Here is a 27,846-nt window from a genome sequence, read left to right on the forward strand (position 1 = left end):
ATATCTCAGCTCTGGAAGGGTCTAGAGCCTCCATTTTTGCACTCAGGTTTAAGTCTCATGGCCCTCTATCAGAATCCAGAGTTTTGAGAAGATTGGAGAAACTTCATTTTTCGCCCGAACAAAAAAACCTAAGGGGTACCACTGTCGTTTTTTTGGGGGGTCGAAATTTTGAGTTTCGATATCTCAGCTCTGGAAGGGTCTAGAGCCTCCATTTTTGCACTCAGGTTTAAGTCTCATGGCCCTCTATCAGAATCCAGAGTTTTGAGAAGATTGGAGAAACTTCATTTTTCGCCCGAAAAAAAAAAAACGTAAGGGGTACCACTGTCGTTTTTTTTTTTTGGGGGGGGGGGGGGGGGGGGGGGGTCGGTCGAATTTTTGTGTTTCGATATCTCAGCTCTGGAAGGGTCTAGAGCCTCCATTTTTGCACTCAGGTTTAAGTCTCATGGCCCTCTATCAGAATCCAGAGTTTTGAGAAGATTGGAGAAACTTCATTTTTCGCCCGAACAAAAAAACCTAAGGGGTACCACTGTCGTTTTTTTGGGGGGTCGAAATTTTGAGTTTCGATATCTCAGCTCTGGAAGGGTCTAGAGCCTCTATTTTTGCACTCAGGTTTAAGTCTCATGGCCCTCTATCAGAATCCAGAGTTTTGAGAAGATTGGAGAAACTTCATTTTTCGACCCCTGGAAAAAAAAAAAAAACCGACAGTGGTACCCCTTTCGTTTTTTTTTCGGGTCGAAATTTTGAGTTTCGATATCTCAGCTCTGGAAGGGTCTAAAGCCTCCATTTTTGCACTCAGGTCTAAGTCTCATGGCCCTCTATCGGAATCCAGAGTTTCAAGAAGATCAGAGAAACTCAAAATTGACCCCCCAAAAAACGACAGTGGTACCCCTTTCGTTTTTTTTTTCGGTGCGAAAAAATAAGTTTCTCCAATCTTCTCAGAACTCTGAGAAGAACTCAATCTTCTAAGTCTCATGGCCCTCTTTCAGAATCCAGAGTTTCAAGAGGATCAGACAAACTCAAAATTTTGACCCGAAAAAAAAAACGACAGTGGTACCCCTTTTAGGGTTTTTTTTTCAGGTCGAAATTTTGAGTTTCGATATCTCAGCTCTGGAAGGGTCTAGAGCCTCCATTTTTGCTCTCATGTCTAAGTCTCAGGGCCCTCTATCAGAATCCAGGGTTTCAAGAAGATCAGAGAAACTCAAAATTTCGACCCAAAAAAAAAAAAAAAAGACAGCGATACCCCTTTCGTTTTTTTTTTTCGGGTCGACATTTTGAGTTTCGATATCTCAGCTCTGGAAGGGTCTAGAGCCACCATTTTTGCACTCAGGTCTAAGTCTCAAGGCCCTCTATCAGAATCCAGAGTTTCAAGAGAATCAGAGAAACTCAATTTTGACCCGAAAAAAAAACGACAGTGGTACCCCTTTCGTTTTTTTTTTTCAGGTCGAAATTTTGAGTTTCGATATCTCAGCTCTGAAAGGGTCTAGAGCCTCAATTTTTGCACTCAGGTCTAAGTCTCATGGCCCTCTTTCAGAATCCCGAGTTTCAAGAGGATCAGAGAAACTCAAAATTGACCCGAAAAAAAAAAAAAACGACAGTGGTACCCCTTCGTTTTTTTTTTCGGGTCGAAATTTTGAGTTTCGATATCTCAGCTCTGGAAGGGTCTAGAGCCTCCATTTTTGCACTCAGGTTTAAGTCTCATGGCCCTCTATCAGAATCCAGAGTTTTGAGAAGATTGGAGAAACTTCATACTTCGCCGCAGAAAAAAAAAAAAAAAAAAAAAAAAAAAGACAGTGGTACCCCTTTCGTTTTTTTTTTTCGGGTCGAAATTGAGTTTCGATATCTCAGCTCTGGAAGGGTCTAGAGCCTCCATTTTTGCACTCAGGTCTAAGTCTCTTGGCCCTCTATCAGAATCCAGAGTTTCAAGAAGATCAGACTCAGACTCAGACGTGTCGTAAAGCTGCTTTATTAAGTCAGCAACCTTTGAGTCAAGGTCAGAAAACTAACCAGCAGTCCATCATGACAATTTACAAGTAAAATAAAAACATGATAGTAATATTAAAAAGCATCTCAAAAGGAGAGTACAGATCATTTGGATTGCTAAAACCAATACAGGAATAAACACATTACATTTACTCAGACATAAATTGAGAATGAATGGGTTGATGCACAAAAGCATGAAAAAAAAATTAAAATACAATCTTCTTTCAGTAGCCATGTTATAAAAAAAGTCAATTTAAAAAAAAGTCCAAATGTGTTCGTCTGTACCAAGGCTACGCTTGATGCATGCCGAGGCGATGGAGACACAGCTGAGCGCACTGCAGCACCATTCCCTTCAGCGCCTCCAGATAGAGCTCCTGACCTGAGTTCAGGTACAGCCACATGAGTCGACTCAGCTGGGACGCCACAGAGTCTCCATGTAAACACTCTGTTCAAACACAAACACAGACATGAATGCTAGGACAGGTTGATGGCCATCATCAACCAAACACTATAGTGAACAATCCAGATATTACAGCAAGGACACTGATGTACACAATATTATTTGATGGAAAATGTGCAAAAATGAAGACTGAGCGGGAAAAAAAAAAATAAAAAAAAAAACACTTGATATGGAAGTAGAGAGATGTACATCACAATAGGGAAGACAAGACTGAGTGGGGAAAAAAGTAGAACAAAAAAAAAAAAAACCCTTGATATGGAAGTTAAGAGATGTACAATAGGGAAGACAAAACTGAGCAGACAAAAAAAAAAAAAAAAAAAAACTTGAGATGGAAGTTGAGAGATGTACATCACAATAGGGAAAAAAGACTGAGGAGAAAATTTAAAAAAAAAAAAATTATGGAAGTAGAGAGATGTACACTACAATAGGGAAGACCAGACTTGAGCGGGAAAAAAAATAATAATAAAAACACTTGATGTGGAAGCTGAGAGATGTACATCACAATAGGGAAAAAAGACTGAGCAGAAAATTAAAAAAAAAAAAAAAAAAAAAAAAAACACTTGATATGGAAGTTGAGAGATGAACACACTATAGGGAAGACAAAACTGTGCGGACGAAAAAAAAAAAACTTGATATGGAAGTTGAGAGATGTACATCACAATAGGGAAGACAAGACTTGAGCGAAAAAAATAAATAAAATAAAAACACTTGATATGAAAGTTGAGAGATGTACATCACAATAGGGAAGAAATTGATATGGCAGTTGTGGTTTGCCATAGCTGTGATGTCATGCGAGTGACAGGTTGCCCCGTCCTGACAATAAATGTGCCAGAAGTCAAAGTTCTTTTCATTAAATTTCAGGGCACATAAAAAAAAAAATATATATATATAAGACCATTTTGCAAGATGTAAACACTGGTCCAGAAGCACTTCCTGTTTCAGTTTAACATTACATAAAAGCTGGGATAAAATACAACCAACAGAACATATGAAGAGTTCAGATGCAAAAGCCTCTAAGTGCCATTTGAAATTTTCTTCTAGAATGATCATTTTTAATCAAGTTTGTATATTTAAGTTCAGTGATTTCACTTAAATGGCAATGATAATTACCTATTAATTGTTATTTAAGTGAAATTACTGAACTTAAATATACAAGTTTGATAAAAAAAATCAGCATTAAAGAAGAAAATTTCAAATGGCATTTAGAGGCTTTTGCATCTAAACACTTCATATAAAAAAAGATGTTTTCTTTACTTGTGAAATAAAGAAAAGTTACAAACTGAAACAGGAAGTGTTTCTGGACCAGTGTTGTTTACATCTTGAAAAATGGTCTAATCCAACCCCCATAACTGCATTTAGGGCTTGTATGATTCCAATATTTAGTAATCATCATCCAGAGAAGCACTAAACAGGCACTTAGACAAAACACATTCCAATAAGATGCTTTGAAACGAAAGATCCAGCTAATAAAATGTCATGAACTTTGTGAGCGGTCGAGGCCCCACAGAGGAATGAGGTTTAACACCAACACTCGAAATGACTTGGCGAGCAGCGTTGAGAGAGACTGCATCAGCTAATGTTAAGTAGAGCCGAGGAGCACAGCAAAGATGAGCCCTGCTGTCAGAAGACCCAAAAGCATCGACCAGGCTAAGTCATTTAAAATGGGGGATAAATCTGTTACTGTACTAGGAATAAAAGGCATCAGTTAGAGCTGCTCAATATCTGGATAATTCTGGCACAATTTACTACAGGCTCTGACAAAATGTCAAATACTTCAATCATTTCATTCCTGGATGAATCAGCAAATCTTTCAAGAAACTTTCAAAAACAACGGCAAAAACATTTAAGTCACAGGTCACCACCTACAGGTGTAATGAAGTAATTGACACAATCTTTAAGGAAAAGGTTACTTTCAAAAGGTGATTTACTCCATTTTGATCACTTCCGTAGACAAAACTTTATAGTTTACTCACCAAAAGGATTATTAGGAACACCGGGTACCACTCATCTCCACTACAAATAGAAAAAAAGAGAGGCTACAATTTGCAAGAGCTCACCAAAATGAAACGGTTGAAGACTGGCAAAATGTTGCCTGGTCTGATGAGTCTCAATTTCTGTTGACATTCAGATGGTAGAGTCAGAATTTGGCATAAACAGAATGAGAACGTGGATCCATCATGCCTTGTTACCACTGTGCAGGCTGGTGGTGGTGGTGTGGGGAATGTTTTCTTGGCACACTTTAGGCCTCTTAGTGCCAATTGGGTATCGTTTAAATGCCACGGCCTACCTGAGCATTGTTTCTGACCTTTATGGCCATGTACCCATCCTCTGATGGCTACTTCCAGCAGGATAATGCACCATGTCACAAAGCTCGAATCATTTCAAATTGGTTTCTTGAACATGACAATGAGTTCACTGTACTAAAATGGCCCCCACAGTCACCAGATCTCAACCCAATAGACCATCTTTGGGATGTGGTGGAACGGGAGCTTCGTGCCCTGGATGTTCATCCCACAAATCTCCATCAACTGCAAGATGCTTTCCTATCAATATGGGCCAACATTTCTAAAGAATGCTTTCAGCACCTTGTTGAATCAATGCCACGCAGAATTAAGGCCATCAAAGGGGGTCAAACACAATATTAGTATGGTGTTGCAAATAATCCTTTAGGTGAGTATATATGAACAATACTTATGAAATATTTTGATTGATTTTTAGCCGTTTTAATGCTTGGTCTTATTTTAAATTATCAAGTCATCTTGGGGCCTGCTTTGAACTTTTAGAGCACCCTTCAAACTTCCGTTGAACCCACCTTGAGAAATTTTGGTGTCAAATTCCAGCAATGTGAAGAGCGATTCAGGAAGTAACTGTCTAGCCCAGATGTTCTCCTCCAGGTAAATCCAATCCCGGATTATCCTCTTTCGACGCAAGAAACCTTGCACATGATCCAGGTACACAGAATTACCAGATACCAGATACAGCCTTAAAAAAAAAAAATTACATGCATGAGCTGGAAAACCATTATGAAAGACTACACAAGGCAATAGTCAAGTCTAATTATTTGTTTTTTCATTAGCTTGGGGAATAAGACAACCTTTATTAATAAGCCACATAGAGAATTCAAAAACAAATGTAAAAGCTTTTGAGGGGAAAGTCATTTTTTTCATGCACTTCTGAACAAGGCGTTCATCTTCACAGTCATTATACAGAAGGAAATCTCAAGAGACCGTCTCAGCTTCAAACAGAACACCCCGGATGAAAAACGCTTAGGAAAACTCAGTTTGCTGTAAATATTCAAACATTTTTCAAATGTGGATTATTAGTTACATTTAAAACCAGCCAAACAGCACTGACAGTTTGAATGCTAATGACCAATTAGATGGAGAGATTACATAGCCGAGAAGTGCTCAACTACAAAACACAAAAAACGTTTTTATTTTGAGTTAAGCGTCACGGCATGAAAATATTTAATTAAGTCATCTTGTTTCTTTACCACGTCGATCACTCGCATCTACTTACGCAAGACGATCGCCCTTAAGGAACATGATCCCACTTAACTCTTCACAACACTGTTCTAGGTTTTCTCTGATGGTGTGGGACCAGCCAGTTCAATCCATGCTTTGAGATTAGTAGCCATACACTTCAAAGATGTCATCCACTGACTGCCCATAAGTCACTGCAGGGGATTTTTTTGAAGCTGCCATCTCCTCTAAGCTTCAAAGCCCAGTCTGAAAGCCAACCACTGGTAAAGCTCAATGCTTTCACCACTAGATTTTAGAGTGACAGCAACACTTTACAGCTTACAGTGATAAATGGGAACAATGTACTAAGAACAAAAATGTTTTTCCTTTGCATTTATGGAAAGTTTTGCTAACAGACGACAATGTTAACAATACCTGTCCACTTGGATCACTTTGTAAAGAAACAATACGCGCCTATAGATGGACTACATGACACGAATGCGCATGACAGTTAACAAATTCCCATTTTTGTAGTTTACATAGAGATCATAATTGAAACCGACTTTCAAAAGTCTGTAATTTCAGGCTCCCAAAACGCAGATGTCGTGGTAATCAAATGGCCAAAACTAATAAAAAGTTTTCACTTTAAAGTTGAAGACAGCGTTGTGTAAATGGCTTAATTTGGCTTTTTTAAAGTAGTTCACTTTTCAAAAAAAAATGTTTCTGATAATTTACTCACCCCCATGACATCCAAGAGGTCCATGTCTTTCTCTCGTCACTCGAAAACAAATTAACGTTTTTGATGAACATTTCAGGATTTTCTCAATACAAAGGGACTTCAGTGGGAACCAAACTGTTCAAAGGGCTTTAAACGATTCCAAACTATGAATAAGGGTCTTATCAAGCGAAACGATAGAATGAACGAATCTTTTTCCGAGTCAATTTGTTCGTTGAATGAACCAAATGACTCAGAAAAAGATTTGTTCATTTTGATGCACGTTTGTGACTCTCCTGTTGGAACTCGTTCGTCACAGAACAAGGTGAGCATTTGAGTTTATAAAACTTAAACTTTGTTTTTTTTTTAAATGACCAATCGTTTCACTTGATAAGACCCTTATTCATCGTCTGGAAACGTTTAAAGCCCTTTGAACAGTTTGCAGTTTGTACTGAAAGCGTCTTTTGGACCTTGAACCGTTTGATTACCAGTAAAGTGCATTATATGGAGAAAAGTGATGTATACATTGATGTTTAGATGAAAAAAAACAAATAAATTAAATGAAAAAATAAAATAAGCTAACTTTTCAAAACAAATAGAAAAGGATAAAAAAAAACAAAAAAAACAAACTTGCTGTCAATAAAAGAATATAACATTGTAATTCTGATTCTAAGCGCATACTCAAGCAGGACTGACTTGTAGTAAGGGAGTGTCTCAATCATTTTCCAGTTGACATAATTCACAGCCGTCTCCTCCAGCGCACAGACACGGGTCATCTGGACTTTGGCCACCTGCCAGAAGTGCTCGTGCTCGATGAGCGTCTCCTGCATGTCCCGCCTCAGCACAAGATATACACCCTCCAGGGTGTCTTCATAAACCTGCCAATGACAGGTACAACATTCTAACTGACCTTGCTCCCAAACAAGTGCATGCGTAAGTGAACAGGCCTACATTTGCATATTCATAACGCAAAAAAAAAGGAATTAAATTAAGACTAGAATAGTGATGTCGTATGTACCATGATAATGTGCACTTAACCTCTGTTGGTAAAAATAAGATTCACATTCAGTGTCCTTGAATGGTTACGTGTTACAAACCAGTGTGTGATACTGGGAGAATTTGTATGGTCAGTCGTGCAATGTAATTGACTGAGACATGCAAATCTATAATCCATTTAGGCAGCCATTAGATAGGAGCGTCTGCTCATGTCGTGACCTGTGAAATCATTCTCGCTGGCTAATGAAACGCAGAGGATGAGCACTGCTGGAATATTTAAGATCACCTCCTCTGAGGACCTTATTTGCCATTTTTAAGAAGGGGAAGACAATCAGGGACAATCATGTGTGAAGAAGAGATGGTCTCTGGAAAGACAGCTTGTCATTTATTCAAACCTCACAATGCACACCAGGGAGAGAGGAGTGCATGTCATGGAAAAATTATATATATTATTCAGCTTCCTGCATGTATTCTATAGACGTACCTTTCTTCGCTTCAGTCGGCCCCAGTCGCGGCTCAAGATCCAGGCAATGAGAGACTTACACATGGAAAAGTAGTTTCTAACAGTCTGAATCCCTGATGGAAAGAAACAAGTAGAGTCAGAACATGAGATGATATTCGAAGAGACTGGAGCAGTAACATTTGATCTACAGACTCTTTTCCTGACAAAGGACTAGTTTAGGCATAGTTTCTCAAGAGAGAGCGCCACATGAGACCGCCAGACAACAGAAAACATGAGCAAATACAGCAGGTCGCTTGACTCCTCAAAGGTTTAAAGATCAAGCCAATTCTCCACCAGAGATTGAACAATCCATGTCATTACTGAGACAGGAAAACAATTTTCCAAATGACTGGCTGATGGTGGATTTATGCAATAAATGTCCTTCAGGCATTTTTGGGCCAAAAAAAAAAAAGTATTCTTTTCTTAAAAATGTATTGGTACGAAACTTGCTATGTGAAAAAAAAAAAAAAATTATATATATATATATATATATATATATATATATATATATATATATATATAAAAGATTTAGACATGATTTAAGAGTAAAAGATGTTCTGTAAAATACATATTTCATTTAAAAATGTAATAACATTTGTGTGGACCTTTCATAATTGTAGAATTGCAAGTTGTTAACTTTTTTAAAATGTCTCACTTCAGCAATAATCTGCCATGTGTCTTTTAAAAGACAACAAACTTAAGTTTGTGCTCAAAAGCATTCAAGGTTTATGATAGTTTAAGTCAGAAAGGGAATAATTGGATTATAACTACTGCATAAATATAATTTGCCATCAAAAAATAAAACATTAAAATAACATTATTGATCTAAAATATAGTACATTAATTTCATTGAGAGAAAAAAAGGCCATTTGACCATCACATGATGAACACCAGAGGATTGAAAAAAAGAATTAACCCTTAAACCATATTCTGGACAAATGTGGGCAAAAAAAGTTTATTAAAAAGGAGGAGGATATATTTTTATAAGGATTTATTTTTAAAAAATAAATAGCCTTTATCTGAGCGGTACAATTTTTTTTTGACTCAATTCTGTTAAGTGGGTGAATAAAAAACCTCAATCTTGTATTTGGGTCAAAAATGGGCACCCATAGAAATGAATGGGAAAAACTGTCATTTAGAGCATTGTAAAATAAGCCAAAATAAGACACCAGGTGACGGCAAAGTTACTTTATCTTTAGGTTTTAGCTTTAAGAACGTATTGGAATGACATTTTAATGTAGTTAAAAAAAAATAAAAAAAAAGCATAACTTGCATAGGAAAGGTACTTTTTGAAGTAAATAAATTCAAAAATACTCCCAAAATAAATAAAAAAATGGATAGACAAAACGTTATCGAAGACAGTGATAACATTTATAATAAATAAAAATTAGGATCACACCCGAGTCCTCTGTGCCCACAATTACAGGATTAAGGGCTATAAAGTGAATACGGTTTGAGGGCTACACAAAGAATAAATTACATAAATTATATTAAATGAAGCTATTAAAAGTAATACATGCTAATAAATAAATCTATACAAAAGCTATTAGATAAATCTATACACAAGAACAAATGATCAACACAATATATGCTATTAAAGAAACAAAACGTCAGTAAAACAAACAGTAGTAGTAAATATGTATATAAATTAATTAACCAAGTAACTCACCCAGGCTCTCATTTCCCCGGGCCAATCGGCCTCTCCAGTAGTCTTTGGTGATGGGGTGAAGGGAGGCCAGGTACCTCACGTCACACAGCGTTTCACCCCAGGTGGCCACCTTTCTCTTGCTGTGCTTCTTCCACTGCAGGAAAATGGAGCGCAGCTGCTTGTTGTACGGACTCGGCTGACGAAACAACCAGTATGTGAACAGCCACTGGAACCTACACTGGACGTATTGATGGTACATGGACTCCAGCTCTGCATGCTCTAAAACCAGTACAAGAGATGGGTGTCAATGACAACAATAGCACCAATTAAAAAGCTAGTTAAGCAGAAACTACTTATGAATGCATATCTATATTATCATAAAGTAACCTTACAAGGAACTCCAAACCTCCGGGTGGAAATTTGATAGACCTTTAGATTGATACAGACCATGATGCATCACAACCTGTTCAAAGCTAACAGCTATAGAACATGGGCCTTTCATATACTAGTGTATTAAAAGATGCAGGAAATAGCAGGTGAGTGTGACCTATGAGTCACAGTCCTTTACCAGGAACATCACTCAGTGTCACACTCCAACTCTCCGATCAAGGGTCCATCACAGCAGTTTGAAGTGATCCACCAGTGCAAAAAATTTGATTACTTCATCTTTCTTCAGAAATCCCATTACTTTTAGTAGGAGAGAGGAAACATATAGCGAAGACAAAAGGTCAACGACAGTACCCAGACATCCACATGTCATTTCGGGCAAGACGACGATACAGTATAGGTGCCATCGTGAGCCAACCATCAATTTGCTAAATGCACTGTGGAAATTCTAGTTGATTAAGACAAGGCGAAATTGCATATTACACTATATTTGTTCAGCAATATCAACGCCAAAATACGGAACGTTGGTTATTGCACTTTTATTTGGCCATTAATTGTCCTGAAGACCATGCAAGTAGACCTAAAAGGGAGAATCTCAGATTTAAATCTTTAAATTTTGTAAAGTCCCCTTTGATTCAATAAACGTTAGATCGATAAAACAGATAAATATAATATTTTTTTTATAAGGCATGTTTGATTGTTTTATATTTCATATATGCAAGACTCAGTCACGGAGTAAAGTGATTACCATTAAAAAGGCATCTATATACAGTAGTCAAAGTTGTCCTTAGACAAAAACTGGTATTGTTCAAAATTCATGTATAACTTTAACCCACTTCAAATGCTGACTACTGTAGTTAACTGTATAAAGACGATTTATACTTTGAAAAATTATTAAAACATTAAATCAAAATATTTTTTGGATTCTATTAAAATTACAAAACTATATTTTTTTTCTGCTCATTACTATAATGATAGATGCATTTATTCACTCGCATCAATTTTTTATTTATTCATCCGTTTAATTTCATTTTATTTTTTTACACTTTGAAAAAAACATGAACATTTACACTGGCACATTAGCACTCCCAGGGGCCCCCAGATCCCAAGGATTGGTCTAAAAACTGCTACTTTTCCGTTTGTTACATAAACATTTGTGCAATATCTCACCCTTGTTTTGGTGTTGGCTGAGAACATGCTGGAAAACCCGTGAGACACTACCATGATGCTTCAGTGCAAGATGATACAGCTCCCTCCATTCAAATTTGAGGGCGTCACAATCTTCAGTTTTCTCTGGTAAAGACAAAAGAAAAATCAGCATGTTAAACTTGAATTAAGCATGGAAACCTCAGGTGTAAGTTGAGAACATGACCACCTTGGAGTTTGTCCTGGAACAAATCTGTGGTGATGCCCCACAATTTCTCCACATCACTGCAGGGAAGCCTCACTGAGGGCAACGGGACGATTTCCTCCAGCACGAGCCACTGGACCCAGTACTTGTGTGGCGCGAGTGGAATCTCCACGAAGAGCTTCTCCTGAAACGCACGGTTACAGTGGATGTTTCTGAAGAGGGATCGCCACATAAAAACCAAGCGGAAGGCGGTTTTGGCTGTTACGGGACACCTGGCGTGGGTATATGACAGACTGACCCCAAACGAATCCTGTGGAGAAACATTGGAGAGGATTAGCACACGAGTACCTGCTGCATTCACTTACAAAGCCTGCGGATCAACATTCAAAAATAAGAAAACCCCCAAATTACCATTATTAACGTAATGGGAATAATACTGATTTATCATCTTAAATAATATGTTCTTATACACAATAGTATATTTTGTACTGCTATTAAGCTGAATGTGGATTTTGGTGTACGGTCAAAAAATAACTATTGGTGACATCTTTGCAAACAGAATTCATGAAAATGTCATGAAAATTGGAGTAATGTTGTTGTAAAACACTTTGAAACATTATAAAATTGTTTGAATGAAAATTGGAGTAATGTTGTTGTAAAACACTTTGAAACATTATAAAATTGTTTGAATAAAACTTATTAAATGTATAAATACAAGATGCTCTGGATGCAATGATTAGCATTTAAAAGGCATCTATATAATGAAAAACATTCAAATCAAACCAAAGAATCAGACTTGTAACCTAAAGTCAAGGCAGGAAGCAAGGCAACTAATCACCAATTAGTGTGTGTGTTACTCCTAAAGTATGTGCACTAACTTGGATGGGTTAAATGCAGAGGACAAATTCTGAGAAAGGGTTGCAGTACTTGGTCTACATGTAAAATATTTATAGTTTACTAATAAAAATACTGAGTAATCTAATCAGTGATCATATGTTTCAACAAAATGACTAATTCACATCCATGAACCGACTGTATTTTTAGTTCTCTTACGCAAGTCTTTCCTGCCTCTGAATACGGATTATAGAATGAGCAGATATCATTCAAGTGTGAAGTGTGAAAGCATCTTGCCGTTTGAAGTGGTTGAACAAACGCACTGTGAATGAGTCAGTTTGTTTGTTGTTCATGAGGGGAATGAAAGAATCAGACAACCCGCTCTTGCATGATGGACCACCTCACAAACTAGAGGAATGCGTGTTATTTTCATTCACGAGTATGAATACAGTTAAAACTCTTAAATCGTTTAGGCTTTTACAAATCATGTCTCCATTGACTTCCATTCATTTTTAATTAGAGTTTTACTAAATCAGTTTTTACTAGTAATAATTGCATTAAAGAGCTCTCTTAATGTAATTCTTATAGTAAAAACTGATTTAGAGAGCACTCTAATTGAATTCTTACTATTAAGAATGCAATTGCAGAGCTCTGCAATTACATTCTTACTAGTAAAAATCGAATTAGAAAGCTCTCTAATCGTAATAGTTATTTGTAAGAATTTAATTAGAGAGCTCTATAATTGCTACAAGTAGGAATTAAATTGTAAAGCTCTAATTGAATTCTTACTGGTAAAAATGCAATAATGACGAGTAAGGTAGGATACAATTTAAGCTAAAACGGCTTGCCATAAGATTCTGACTTGTGGTGTGCAGACCATAGATCTCTATATAAAGGCTAGATATGTCGTCCACACTGCTGGCCAATGGGCTATATGCACGCATAAGTTCCGCATTTAACGCAAGGATGCTCGTCCATTTCCGGTTGTGTAGATTAAAGCGGAGGAAAACCGGAGAAAACGGGATTATGGCAGAGTCTTCAATATTTACTGTCCTCCCGTCTTTGAAACGAAACGTACGTTTAGATGTAATTTTATATATAGTTATGTTTATTTAATATAATTTTAAAAAGAAGCATAAACACAACGAGGGGTGTCTGTTTTATCTGTTTTTGTGACTAAAGTTTCATTAGTATAAGTAACCATGGAGTATAAAATTCAATATAAATTCTCGGTATTGCATTGGACTCTATGATCGGCGGAAGTTATCGAGCATCCTTAATCCTTCACCGGAAATAACGCCGTGCATAGAGCCCATTAAGGTCGACGTCTGCACCTGGCGGCCATCTTGTCACAGGCAGCTCGCTCACTCGAAACATTGTGTTTATGGTACATGTACTATTTAAATGACCATAACTTGCTCAATTTTCTACCGATTTTCAAACGGTTTGTTTTATTATAAACGTCAGAGATAGTTATGACACTGCAAACTTATGAATAAAAAGTGTAAAAATAAATAATCATCCAGATAATTATAGCCACGCGTTAATAACGTTTGTAAGAAACCAAACCGTTTGTAAATTAGTCAAGATTTCAACGAGATAAGAGTATTTGTGTTCGTGCTGACCACTCATCTTACATCAGCTTGTCTGTGACAAGATGGCCGCCGGTGATGACGATGGAAACTCCGCCGTTACACTTCCGACAGACACTTAACTAACCCATGAGGCCACAGGAGAGGATTTATGAATGGCAGTGAATCGACACAACGACGCTGGCACATGATAATGACAACATGGCGGTCCGAATTTTATTCAAACAACAAACTTTTTTTATTTATTTAGAACGTGCTAATTATTTAAAATGTATTCAAACCACTATTGAAAGCATGCACAAAGGTTGAATTGATGAATTAAAATATGAAATAAAATATCGACTTACTGTGATAAATCAGAAATCAATGTCCAAGCGTATTGTACCTGGAAGTGTGTGGTCCACAGGGAGTTGCACGAACAAACTCGGAACAATAAACTGCACGTGCTGCCGAGCCTCAGCAGCGACACTGGGTCCAAGTTCCTCAATATAACCAGGAGAACTTCATCACTTAAATGCAATAAGCCCGTTGTGTTGTCGCTGCTTTCCGAAGTAACATCTGAGGCATTCAGATGGAGCTCTTCCTCTGTGGCGGCAGTCAGACAGGAGAATCGCTCCAGCAACTCACACTCCCAGGTCGTACTAAGGTCAGCCATACCTGTGCCGGTGTCACCGCTCCGAGCGTAAACAATTCTCAGGTTTTAAAGGTTAGGAAGAAACCACTTGAGAGAGGTCATGTGGGGGTGTGGTTGGGGGGGGGGGATTAATGTTTTTAATCAGTATTGCACATAATGTAAATGAGGATTGATTGAAAACAGTGCAACCCAGTTTCATTAAGAGTTTGTCTTTTGTAAACAGAATGATTTTGTAAAATATGTAAACATGATTCAATCCGTTAATATTTCATCACATATTTAGGGTCGTCACAAATATTTAATTAAAGGAGAAATTGTAGATTGTGCTATTATGTAATCTGAGATGCATTAAGGGATATGTCACCCAGAAATAAACATTTTGTAATCATTTATTCACCCTCAAACTGTCTCAAATTGAGGGTGAGTAAATTAAGACAACATTTTTATTTTTTGGGTGAACTATCCCTTTTAAGTAAAGTTTGATTATGATGTGACATTGTTTTGCAATCTTAAAAACATTTTCCCACTCATGGCACATTCACATTTTTTTGAGTTTAAGACAAATATACTTTATTTTAAGCAAGTCAAACACATTAAGAATTTCCAATATTTAAATGACAATTTTTTTAAACAAAACAAAATGTAGATATCAGTTCAGAATAACTTTACACATGTATTGGATTTTATCCAAATAAGATGATAATTAAAGACTGAACTGCTTATAAAACAAAGTCAAGTGCAGTAAAATAGTTTACAAGTTTACAATCAATTGCTATTACACAGACTTTAATATTTAATACAAATGCATGTACCCTTTCTTGGCAGAAATAAAACAAAATAAACAATATGATGACAAATATAAAAAAATGAACTTCGTATAACATTTAAAGAAGGGTGGAAAATCACGTTTTTTGTTGTTGTTTTTTTTACCCTTTTGTGGATGGAAATATTGTTCATTTTGAGCAGATAATACAATATGCAATCATGACATGATGCCCAATACTGATGACACTGTTTTTAGAAGTCATGATTTCTCATTGGCTAAATGGAACCCACAATAATATTACATGGCAAGGCACTGGCTCAAATCAGCATTTTTAAACTCAGAATGCAGTTTTCCAGAGACGTCGTCAGATAGATCATTTAAAAAGTAAAATATTCATGAAACTGTAGTGAGACGAACCTTGTCAAACTTTCAGATACAATGAACCCTTTGTGCTTGTATAAGAAAGTAAAACATTCACAAGTGAGCATTTGGACAAAACAGTCAGCACGAATCCTTCTAAACACTTAATTTGCTGTGGGGAAAGAGGCAATGAGGTGAAATCATCTCTATACATGATGGATCTGATAACTCAGATGTACAGAAGTCACTGCTACCTATTAAAAGTTCGTAATCACAGTGTACTCATTTGCTACGTGGTTGATTACATCATTCAGTGATCGTTACCGTTCCCTTTTCTACAGACTGCTGGGCCGGGCCGTGGATGATTGGCTTTGAGAGACCACGCCCCCTTCAGGCGACTCGTATGCGAGGCTCCTCCTCTATTTCCTGACCCAGGCTCGTATAGGTCACCGAAGGCTCCAGCGGCCCCACAGTGGGCGTGTCTGTGAGAGCGTTTCCCGTGTTGCGGAACTGTTTATAAACGCGAGGATCCTGTGCCACGTACGTGGAGGACGAGAAGTAGAAGACCAGTCCCAGGACGATGATGAAGAAGGACAGCAGGTACAGCCCGGAAAACTGTAGTAGACAGATAAACAATATAATCAGCTTCATATATCGAGTGATTTAAAAAGTCTACATCGTGATCATTCTAAATCAAACACTGATTTACAAATTTGAATCATCATTTATTACTTGTAAATAGTACACTGACTTAAAACTGTAAATCATGATTTAAGTTGAACAAGAACACTGATTTAAAACTTTAAATCATAATCTACTACGCTCCCGCCGGTCTTAAAGGGTTAATAGAACACTGATTTAAAACTGTACATCACGATTTATTAATTCCAAATAGAACATTGATTTAAAATGTAAAATCATAATAGAACAATGACTAAAATATAATTTACTACTTTTAAAGTGACTTCGTAAATCATGACTTAATAATTCAAAATAGAATGCTAATTTAAAACTTCAAATCATAATTTATAAATAATAAATCAGAACAATCCAAATCTGTTATATGGAACATAAAAGGGGGGAAAAAATCCAAATCCAACTCCTCCCACATTACATGATTTACCTAAACCTAAACCTATCCAGGGATCAGTAGGCGGATTTATCTCCGCCTCCTGATCCCTAACCCCACCCCTAATCCTACCCATCTCCACCCCTTAGATCTGGATCCAACTCCGCCCCCTGGATCTTGTGTACTGCAATGAGGCGCTACTGGTTATAGAGAGAGAGAGAGAGAGAGAGAGAGAGAGAGAGAGAACTTGACAGTCACAAATGTCTGTATGAAAAAGTCTAACATAAATGCTCCTTTTGTGTTTCCTAACACATTAAATAATGACAGAACTTTTCATTTTGTGTGAGCTATCCCTTGATGCCACGGTCTAATGACAGCCATTGCAGACAACGTTTTAAAAAAGGTCACATTAGGGTTATATTTCTTTAATAAACATGAGGGAATCAGACATGGAGGCCCAATAGAAGAGTCTCCACTGAGAATGAAACTAATGAATAATATTAGAGATGGAGAAATGACTCTCTCTCAGGGTCAGTCTACTGTTCAAGGCTAGAAGTCTGTGATTGAAATTACAGATAGGATGGCATTAATAAATTAACCATGGTTCAAAATCCATGTTGTGATACATGTGATTTAATGCCCCAGGAATGCCTAAAGGTTCTTTATTTTTATTGATCAACATCCATGGACATTTTTTTAAATGTTCTTTATAGTGGAAAGGGTTCTTCATATTTTAAGAATGTTCTTCACACTATTAAGGGAAAAGGTTTCAGTCAACTAAAACTAAAAAAGGTTTCAGTCAACTATTGACTGAAAGGTTCTTTGGGGATCCAAAAAAAAGCATTGAAAAGGCATTGATGCTACATACATTTTGAATTTGCCAGAATTTTCAAAATGATCCCAAAGTCTACAGCATGAAGCCAAATTACATAGCAGGTTTTTATGGAAGATGGAAATGAGCACTCATGAAAGGGAGCCAAATCTTACATTTCTGAATTTTGCTTCTTTTTTATCTTAGAAACCTTCTAGACTGCTCAGACTTTTTTTAAAAATAACTTTAGCAGCTATGGTATTTCAACGCTTTCTCATCCTAGGGCGTCAAATAGTGACACTTTTGAAATTTTGTCTAAATCCAACGCACATGGCACCCTTTAGCATCAATATAACACACACAGAGCTTTGTTCGGTTATGGTAGGTTTAGTTCTGGGGTAGGTTTAGGGTTAGACCACTAGGAGGCTCCTTCTGGCCCATATATAACTGTGTCTCATATTGACGCTAAAGGGTGCCATGTGCATTGGATGTAGATGAAATGTCAAAAGAATCAGTATATGACGCCTTGGGATGAGAACGGGCTAGGTATTTCCAGAGGTGTCTACTAAATTATACACTGGAATGGAATGTAAAATTTTGAATTACTGATTATATTTTGCTCTGCATTATGGTCAAGTAGGGACTCAAAACCCTTGTCAGCACTTTGAAAATAGCAACAACAATCACGACTTGGAAAACTGAAACGCTAATGGTTCACTCTATTTGCCATCACTCAATCTTCAAATCACATCAATCATTTTTCCTAGGGTCTGAGGTGTGGATGAGAAACAACAGCAGAGCTGCTATGAACAATGTCTCTCAGCTGGATCGAGGTCATGATTAACAAAGTGCTTCAAATCACACATGGCCTTCAGCTCTGGCACGTAAGAGCAGGATTCAGCAGTTAGTACAGTCTTTTCACTGGGGAAAAAATATATAAATAAATCAATACCATGATATCTGATGCTTAACAATATCTCAAGAGCTTTTCTTGTTCAGCCAATAAAATGAATGGCAATTACAGATTTCTTTAATAGTCACACTCACATAACATTTTCATGCATCATCACTTCACCACTTACAGCGTCTCTAAATACTGTACAATTTGCAGTGAACTCAGTATCTTTGTGAGATGTGAAGCAACGATTGTAATTTCCATTTGTTTTAGACTTTCACATAGTATGGAGGACCAGGAGTGCCACTTACAAATAAAATGAAAATTCAATATATCAATTTAATAATTCACACATAAAAATGTAAAAACTTTTAAATGGACAAATTAATAGACATATTTAAAGTTGTTTATTTAATTTGTGTTTTTAAATGTATTGGAATAGAACCATAAAACCATAAATAAATAAAAATAAAAATAAATGTATAAATAAAGACACATTAAAAATTGTTTATTTATTTAATGTTTTTAAAACGTAGATTAATAAAACAATAAAAAGTACTTTATATACATTTTTATGTGTGAATTATTAAATTGATAAATTGAATCTTTATTTTATTTTTAAGTGGCACTCCTAGTCCTCCATATGGTGGAAGCTCACAGACCATTAACAAATTGAAAACATTGTTCAATATTAAAGTGTTTGATCAGGAAATCATCAAAATATCTGTGACTCCGTGAGCCTATGCAATTACTTTTTAGCATTATTAGCTGATCACATCCCATCCAAAAGCTTTAGAGAGGACCACCGTGAGACCATGTGTAAGCTGAGCTGATGCGACTTGTAAAAACTTACATGCATGCACACACACTCATAAATATTTGCTAGCACTCATACTCCAAAGCCCTGCAGTGATAGACGTTAGGCTTTTGAAGTCTAGAGAAACTCCACAGAGAATTTTAAATAATCTTTGACACTTTCTCACAGTTTGCAGCCCTCTTCTGCCTTCCCCCCCTCAGGCATCACAGCAGAATAAATATGTCCAATGAATCAATAAGTGACACTGTCCTGGTGTGGTTTTTGTGCATCTCCAGAGTTGCTTTTAATAAAATCAACTCTATATAAGTCAGCACTCAAAAAAAAAAACAAAAAAAAAAGATTATATGGTGAGTTTATTTTAAAAATAATTTTCATTTAACCCCATTTTATTAGCTTGTATTAGCTTTCTCATTCAAACACTGCTGATAATTGCTGATAATTTACTCACCCCCATGTCATCCAAGATGTCCAGGTCTTTTTTTCTTCAGTCGAAAAGAAATTAAGGTTTTTGATGAAAACATTCCAGCATTTTTCTCCATACAATGGACTTCAGTGGGAACCAAACGGTTCAAGGAACAGAGCAAGGCGAGCATTTGAGCTTATTGTTTTTTTGTTGTTTTTTTGTTTTTTAAATGAGCAATCGTTTCGCTTGATAAGACCCTTATTCATCGTCTGGAATTGTTTAAAGCCCTTTGAACAGTTTGCAGTTTTTACTGAAAGTGTCTTTTGGACCTTGAACCGTTTGGTTCCCAATGAAGTCCATTATATGGAGAAAAATGCTGGAATGTTTTCATCAAAAACCTTAATTTCCTTTTGACTGAAGAAAGAAAGACATGGACATCTTGGATGACATGGGGGTGAGTAAATAATCAGCAATATTTTTTTTTAAAAGTGAACTACTCCTTTAAGCATGCTTTAAAGGGATACTCCACTTTTTTTGGGAATAGGCTCATTTTACAGAGTTAACCTGTTGACTTTACCGTTTTTTAATCCATTCAGCCGATCTCCGGTTCTTGCGGTACCACTTTTAGCATAGCTTAGCATACATCATTGAAGTGGACAAGACCATTAGCATTTCTCAAAAAAAAAAAAAAAAATGACCAAACAGTTTCGATATTTTTTCCTATTTAAAACTTGACTCTTCTGTAGTTACATTGTGACGTGCACTAAGACCAATAAAAACAAACTTAGTCCCGGTCACGTTGGAAGTTACCGAGCTGGGGACTATTTTTCAGGCGCTGCATCATATCATTACAAGTATCCAATTACAAGTAATGAAGTTGCAATTGTGGGATAAAAAATGCATGATTTCTTGTTGCAATTGTAAGAAACAAAGTCACATTGTGAGTAACAGAAATAAAGATTTTTTTACACTATAAGGTGAAAACAAGCTTTTCCTAAGTGAAAATAGCAGAATAAATATAGCAAAGTCTCTTTTTTTTAAGTTAACACACCTGAGAGTTCAGTGCAAAACCACAGGATAGAAATTAGGCAGATGGTTCTGGCAAACGTATGGAAGATCAAGCACGGCCTGAGTGATTTTCCAGTACTGGAAGGGTATTAGAGCCAACAAGAGTAATATCTGCTGGAGAGGAATATATTCTCCTTGAATTGCCGGTGTGTCAGGTTGCTCATTTAAATATATCAAGTGATGCTACATGCCAACATAACTATGATAAAGCACCTGCTATTTCAAGCCAGACACATGGTGCCCCCTTTTTCCCAAGCGTTAGTTTTCAATAAGGGTACCGTGATGTAATTACAACCTCTATTTTTTTAAATGCTCACACTCGCAATAACTCATACTGTAATATGCAAGGTGTTCTGGGTGTCATATTTCAAAATGAAAGTTATGAACCAAAGATAGATTTTACTGTCCCAGAGACAAACAGCCATGTGTTAAAGAAGGGTAAGACTTATTCTTACACAAATATGGCTTCACAGATCGTTTGCATTGCTAATTTGAAAAAAGGTGCTAACTTGATATAGCCGAACCCCAATTTCAAGCCATCCTATTAATTTCCTCATATTTAATTGCTTTTGTCATTCTGAATGTTTCTATGGAAGCTTGTTCCCGCTATATAAAAAAAAAAAATAGCAAAATTTTTATCATTACATTTTTCCAGTTTCTTTCTCATTATAATTCAGACGTTATAACTCACAATTCTGAGAAATAAGTCTTAATTGCAAGGTATAAACTCACAATTTTAAAAAGTTGATATCTCGCAATTATGACTATTTTGTGTTATTCGGTTTATTACTTATTTAATTCTCATAATTGCAAGCAAAAATAAGTCAGAATTGTGATATAAAAAGGTACCTTACAATCACAAGTTACAATTACCATTTTTATTATTTTACACAAGCTTCCATATGTGTAAATGTAAAAAATTCAGAAAATCAGTCAAATCGGTGGTTTTCACCTATGAATCACACTTTAAGCTGCGCTGATGCGGCCTATACATGCAAGGCTGAATGGAAAGCATGTCTTGACCCACTAATTCTGCTAGAATTGCCTACAGAACGACCTAAAATAGCCCGAAAAAACAAACTGTGTTCAGCATTCAAGCTTTTGCGGCCACATTCAAATTGAATTTTCATCGATTCCAAGGAATAAAATTAGTCCGCTATTAACAACTGTCCTCAATAAAGGAGGCATGTTTAGAGAAGCATTTAAAATCCCCGTTAGCCTTGAAGTGCTGCAGATAATGGCTGAGACCGCAGCTCTCCGTGTTGTTGTGAAAGGAAATAGCACAGCCATTAAAGCAGACAAGAGAGAACTTACAGTAAAAGCACCAAGCCACACTCAAATCAATGCTAACAGCCTTCATCTGGTGCACGCTATATCTCTGAATAAATCAATAAAGTTTGATTAGATACTAGACTTAATTATCGGCATAAGCCTTAAAGGGATAGTTCACTTTGAAATTAATTTTTGTTAAGTTTTAGCTTACCTCAAGGGGATCCAAGATGTAGGTGCCTTTGTTTCCACAGTAGTTTCAATTTTAATATTTTTAGGTCAAACCGTTGTTGTCTGTCAGTCATATAATGCAGGTCTATGGTCACCACCTCAAAGAGCATGCACAGAGAGGTCCAAATTAAACATGATTTAATGACTCGTAAATGTAAGTACACATTGATGGCCTGAGGTGGTGACCATAGACCTGCATTATATGATTGACAGACAAGAACAGTTTGACCTAAAAATATTAAAATTGAAACTACTGCGGAAACAAAGACACCTACATCTTGGATGCCCTTGAGGTAAGCTAAAACAAACCAAAAATCAATTTCAAAGTGAACAATCCCTTTAAAGTTTAGGATTGCTGTACATACTGATGAACCAGCATTGACATCAATCTAAATGTGGTATGCGTTAAGTACAGTACATTGTTTTACTATACAAATCATTCCTAGTATGCAATGATATTTGTGTTTGTGTGTGGTTCAGGTATTCCCTACATTTTGGAGACAAATAATTTGTTCTGTAACCACAAAATGCTTCCGGTAAAAATTATCATTAACTATTTGATCTGGACAAACAACCCAACTGCTGCGAATAAGAAAATATGTCCATCCTCGTCATGGAACGGACCAAACAAGCCACAAAGTGAAAACCAAAGCCTAAGTGTTGTGAGAACATGCTTCTGTCACACATCTACCAGCAACCAAGATTTTAGGAAATTGAGCAACCTGTCAAGATAAGAACTCAATCTGGACGGCTCATTTTTCTTCTGAATTGGTCCGGCTGAACGGAACATCAAAGGCTATTGTGGGAATCAGCTCGATTCAAATTTCAAACACACTCTCATCTACTTCTGTCTGACAAGCGGCAAATCACTGTGAAAAACATGCAAGCACGTTCAAAACGCTCTTAGCCAAGAGTGGGCATATGCCAATATCTGTCCGCTGCAGATATGGACTCATATACAGTGGGGTCCAAAAGTCTGAGACCATTAGGAAAAAAAAAATCTAGTCTGAGACCATTAGTAAAAAAAAAAAAAAAAAAAAAAATCAAATTTTTCCTTTAAAAAAAATACTTTTTTAATAAAATGTTATATTTTTTTTTTCAGTTTTTATTTTAATTTTAGTTTTTTTATACATCAAGTTAAACTAAATGAAAATTAGATTAGCTGGACTTAAAGAAGTTTTTTTTTTAAATATAACGTTTATATACAAAAAAAAATTGTAACAAAAAATGTATTTTTTATGGTTTTAGTAGTAGCTAATTATACACTTTTAGAAGAAAGGGTTCTATTTAGAACCAGAAATGGTTCCATCCCCCGCTTCATATATGGAACTCCAAAATGGTTCTATAAAGAACCTTTTTTTTTTTTTTGTAAAAGGTTCTATTGGCCAAGTATGGAACCCCAGGGTTCTATATAGAACCAAGAGGAACCCTTTTTTTAAGAGTGTATAGAACCTTTTAGGGGTTCCAAATATGTAGCGCTGATAGAACCTTTTAAGGTTCTATATAGAACCTTTTCTTCTAAGAGTGTAATAACAGATTTTAGATGATCCAAATAACATATTGTGCTTTAGTGGAAGCAAAAATCAACGTGATCTCATGAGAATACGCGTGTATTTTTACGTAAAGTAAAATCACATGTACATTTATTTACGTTTTATACACGCAGAAAAACGTATAAAACGTAAAACATTTATGTATAGACAGCACAAAAACGTAATTTATTTACTTATGAACAAATCAACCGACGTACAAATTTGTACGTATTACTATTTATGCATATTAAAATCGTGGCATTAATGTTTTGACTGTATTGCATTCAATTAGGTTCAATTGAATTCAATTAGGTTTGACTGAATTCAATTCAGCACATTTATTAATATAACACTCATAAATATTAACATTTCGCTCGGTCCGTGCCTTCTGCTGCAAACTGGTTTCGGAGGATTAGACTGCATGGTGATAAACAAGAATACAACCTTAAAAATACCTTCTTTAACCATTTAACCATAAATGTTGCAGATACGTCCATATTATACGTTTCAGCATTTATCCAAAAATACAAAAAAGTATGTTTTCTATCTTTGAAAAAAAAACGTATTAATACCTACGTATTAACAATGAGACCATTTGACTGTGTCTATAAATAGGAGTCGCATAAATGTCACAAATTTGCTTAATGACACTACAGTTCGACAAAATCTGAAATATTGCTCATATCTTTTCTTATTCATTTAATGATATTATATCTTCCTTGTTGTCTCAGACTTTTAAGCTCTGCAGAACACTCACAAGGACCTTGAGTTTGCCTCGTGAGCAGAAACCAGGTTTCAGAACACAGAAAGCCAGACACAAAAATAAAGGAGATGAGACTGCAGGTGCAGACTACAGACCAACAATAACAACAGCGTGCAGAGAATCTCAGAGAGCTCTGGCTACATATGACCATACAAATGGCTCTGGCATTCAGTTCAGGGCTGGACAGGAAAGGAATTCATTAGACAGCGCTCCCTGTCTGCTGGCTTCTCTCATGCTGGTGTAACCCCTTGCCTTTTGTTATGTGTGTACAGCACAATGACCAGAGAGAAAAACAACACTTTTTATATCATACACCAGACATGAGCATCATAGAGTTAAGACTACGAATGTCAATTACTTAATGTAATGCATTTATTAACTTAATCATTCATTCATTAACTTAATTATCAAAAAAATAATGTGTTAAACATAAACGAAGGTTTGCGTCCTAGCAAAAGCAATATATATATATATATATATATATATATATATAAAATATCTTCATTTGGGGGCTTTTCATAGCATTTATTGATACAGTTTTGTGACAAATTGAATTATTCATCATGTAATTAATTTGATTTCCAAAAATGTAAAAAAAAAAATTGACAGCCTTGCTTAAATGCTAAATTAAAAAAGATCGTCTCTTAAAGAACCTTACTCTATTATATAATATAATAATGCATTACAACATGTCTATCAAATATTAGCTGAAATCCATGATTATTTCTGTCAGAGATGACAGCTGTGCTGAGCCTCTTCACACAAGGACATCGAAAACAAAGCCAGAGATGCTTTAGATGTGATCACTCCTTTTGTTGTCTCTAAAAAAAAAAAACACCGCTCCACTGAGACCAAATCTGATTTCGTTGAGCCACGTCTACCTTTTCCCAACAAGCAGAGAGAGCATCCAGTAACCCAGAGCTTTCTGCCTTCAGCCACAGAGATGGAGGCTTGTTTCATATCCATCACTCTTAATTGTATTTCATGAATCCTGAAGTTCAAAAACATGGCCCTAATACATTCAACTTGGAAAAAAAATTCACCAGCAAAACATCTCTTTCACACACACTTCTCTATTAAAAAAGTTCTTAATTGGCATTGATGGTTCCAAGAAGAAATGTATCCCTTTTGAAACCCTTCACTTTACAGTTTTTCTGAATCACTAACAACTCTTCTGAGTGTGCTTTACTGTAACATGCTTTTCATTTCGAGTTTTTTACTGTAAACCTTTTGGCTTTTGCAGTTGAGTCACTGTATTTTCACAGTATGAGATTCGATAGGCCTATAGACCTTATTCAGAGCAGCGCCATGACAGGTATGAAAGTGAGGCTGTGAGGGATAGACTTACCGTGTTTCCAATGGCATCCGCTGTAAAAAGCTGAATAAAGCGGCTAGATTACTTAAAATTTTCCACAGCTTACATTGTCGGGTTTTTTTTGTCAACTGACATTTCTTGGAAAGATATTTTTCCAGTGTTTCATGAGCAGAACAATCCGAAAACACATTAAATAACAGTACAGCCCATTGAAGAGATGCAAGTCTATCCCTCACAGCATCGCTTTCATTCTCATTAAAAATCAAAGATATCGCTGCCGTGAATAAGGCGTATTCAATATTCAGTAATACTACACTTGCAGTGGATACAATCCATTGCACTGAATATTGCAATCCATATTGAATATTACAATATATATTGAATATTACAATCCATAATGAATATTACAATCCATATTGAATATTACAATCCATATTGAATATTACAATCCATATTGTACTGAATATTGAATAGGCCTAGAGATTCGATAGGCCTATTCAATATTCAGTACAATACTACACTTGCAATGGACACAATATACAATTTATTCACCTTGCTACTGTAAGTTATCATTACTATACTTTTTATGCAATTGCAAAGTTTGTTTACTTTGTTACAATATACTTTTTTACTGTAACTGTAAACTTTTTTGATGTATTGTCTAATGAATGATCTGTAGCGTTTATAATTTTGTATGATCTGAGAGCATTGTTTGATTTTGAGCACGGATAAAATGGTTTTGAGGCAATTGTTTGATTTTGCCAGAAGAGTCAGAGGTTCTGTGAACGTGCTTTGAAAATTTGGTTTTGTGTTGAAGGTTTTCAGAAATTGAGTGATGGTTTCAAGAAATGTGTTTAAGCAATTCAGTAATAGCGCCGTAACCATTAAAACTAATCAGTGTGATACTCTCTATTATAATCAACTCAAAAGAAGCAGAATCTCCTTTTGTCCTCCAGACAGTGTAATCCCAACTAGACAAGGAAGGGGAGTTTAAAATACTGTGCTCATTGTACAATAAGACTAATGTCTTTGTTCATTGATGGCTTTCGCTGTAACGGTGGTGTTTAAAGATGAAGTCTCGCATTGTGTCTGGATCTTTGCCTAAAGACAAAGGAAAAAGTCCTTGCTCAATCTTTTAAAGGCATTGTATAATTGTATTGTGAATCTGTCTTAATATAATGCAGCTTTTCATAGTGTCCATTATTGAATCATGAAGCAGTGCAACTACAGGATACTGAACCCAACAGCATTACCACAACCAAAGTCTCCACTGCAGTGTATAGTACTAAATTTTTTATGGTGTTATTTTAAACAAATTACATATCTAAGACTTGGCAACACACACATATCTGCCTTCGCTCATCCTAAGAAAACGGTCATGCAAAACTAAATGGTGAAAGAAGTCTTGACTATAGGGGTGTAACAATATCTCGTGCAATAATACGTATCGTGGATAGTGATAATATGTATCGTGGATCGACCCCCCAAAATAAAAATTACTGTGTGAGAAAAAAATTCAAGTTTTCAGAGTTTTAGTGTAAGTACTACATTAAACTACTATATATGATGTTGATTATAATGTATAATAATGCAATGGTCCTGATAATGGCAAATGTCTGATGTTACCAGTAAAAAGTGGCCAATATTATTTTAAATATATCTAGTCAGTGAAAGCGTGCAAGCATATTCATCTACAATAATTCTGTATTTTCAGCTTCAGAATCATGAATATTGTTATTCTGGTGTCACCATTGTCCTTGGGTTACAAGCACCAAGTCCAAACCTATTCATTTAAACTTACAATGTAATAGGAAATGTTAGCATTTTAATCAACAGTACATTTTTTGTTAACCTTTTACCATGTCTTGGAGTATTGCAATAACATCGTATCATGAGTTCATCGTGATATGTATCGAATCGTGACATGAGGGTATTGTTAAAGGTGCCATATGTAATAATTGAGGTAACAATATACGAAAAATGAGCT

General features: G+C 36.0%; 2 protein-coding genes across 5 annotated transcripts in view; both read right to left on the reverse strand.

Moving 5' to 3' along the window:
- Positions 1 to 1,947: 1,947 nt before the first annotated feature.
- LOC120494119 (uncharacterized) lies at positions 1,948 to 14,601 on the reverse strand. 4 transcript variants are annotated; one of them, XM_089118857.1, is made up of 9 exons: positions 14,312 to 14,595; positions 11,525 to 11,810; positions 11,320 to 11,442; positions 9,784 to 10,041; positions 8,097 to 8,188; positions 7,298 to 7,494; positions 5,253 to 5,422; positions 4,414 to 4,453; positions 1,948 to 2,425 (listed from the first exon to the last, which is right to left on the reverse strand). In XM_089118857.1, the coding sequence occupies exons 1-8, from the start codon at positions 14,579 to 14,581 to the stop codon at positions 4,425 to 4,427; spliced, it is 1,425 nt and encodes a 474-aa protein (XP_088974983.1). In that variant the 5' UTR covers positions 14,582 to 14,595; the 3' UTR covers positions 1,948 to 2,425; positions 4,414 to 4,424. The 4 variants fall into 4 exon arrangements, with proteins under 4 accessions (XP_088974983.1, XP_088974984.1, XP_088974982.1 ...); XM_089118858.1 differs by lacking the exon at positions 4,414 to 4,453 and having other exon boundaries at positions 14,274 to 14,601; XM_089118856.1 differs by lacking the exon at positions 4,414 to 4,453 and having other exon boundaries at positions 7,313 to 7,494.
- Positions 14,602 to 15,113: 512 nt separating this feature from the next.
- slc35f1 (solute carrier family 35 member F1) overlaps positions 15,114 to 27,846 on the reverse strand; it is an 89,309-nt gene continuing 76,576 nt past the window's right edge. Inside the window, exon 8 of the mRNA XM_039693267.2 lies at positions 15,114 to 16,301. Within this exon, the coding sequence (XP_039549201.1) occupies positions 16,077 to 16,301 (225 nt within the window). The 3' untranslated portion in view covers positions 15,114 to 16,076. The remainder of the gene's footprint in view (positions 16,302 to 27,846) is intronic.

Source organism: Pimephales promelas, chromosome 13 (assembly GCF_988280905.1).
Source record: "Pimephales promelas chromosome 13, fPimPro1.hap1.1, whole genome shotgun sequence".
In the NCBI taxonomy this organism is placed as follows: Eukaryota; Metazoa; Chordata; class Actinopteri; order Cypriniformes; family Leuciscidae; genus Pimephales; species Pimephales promelas.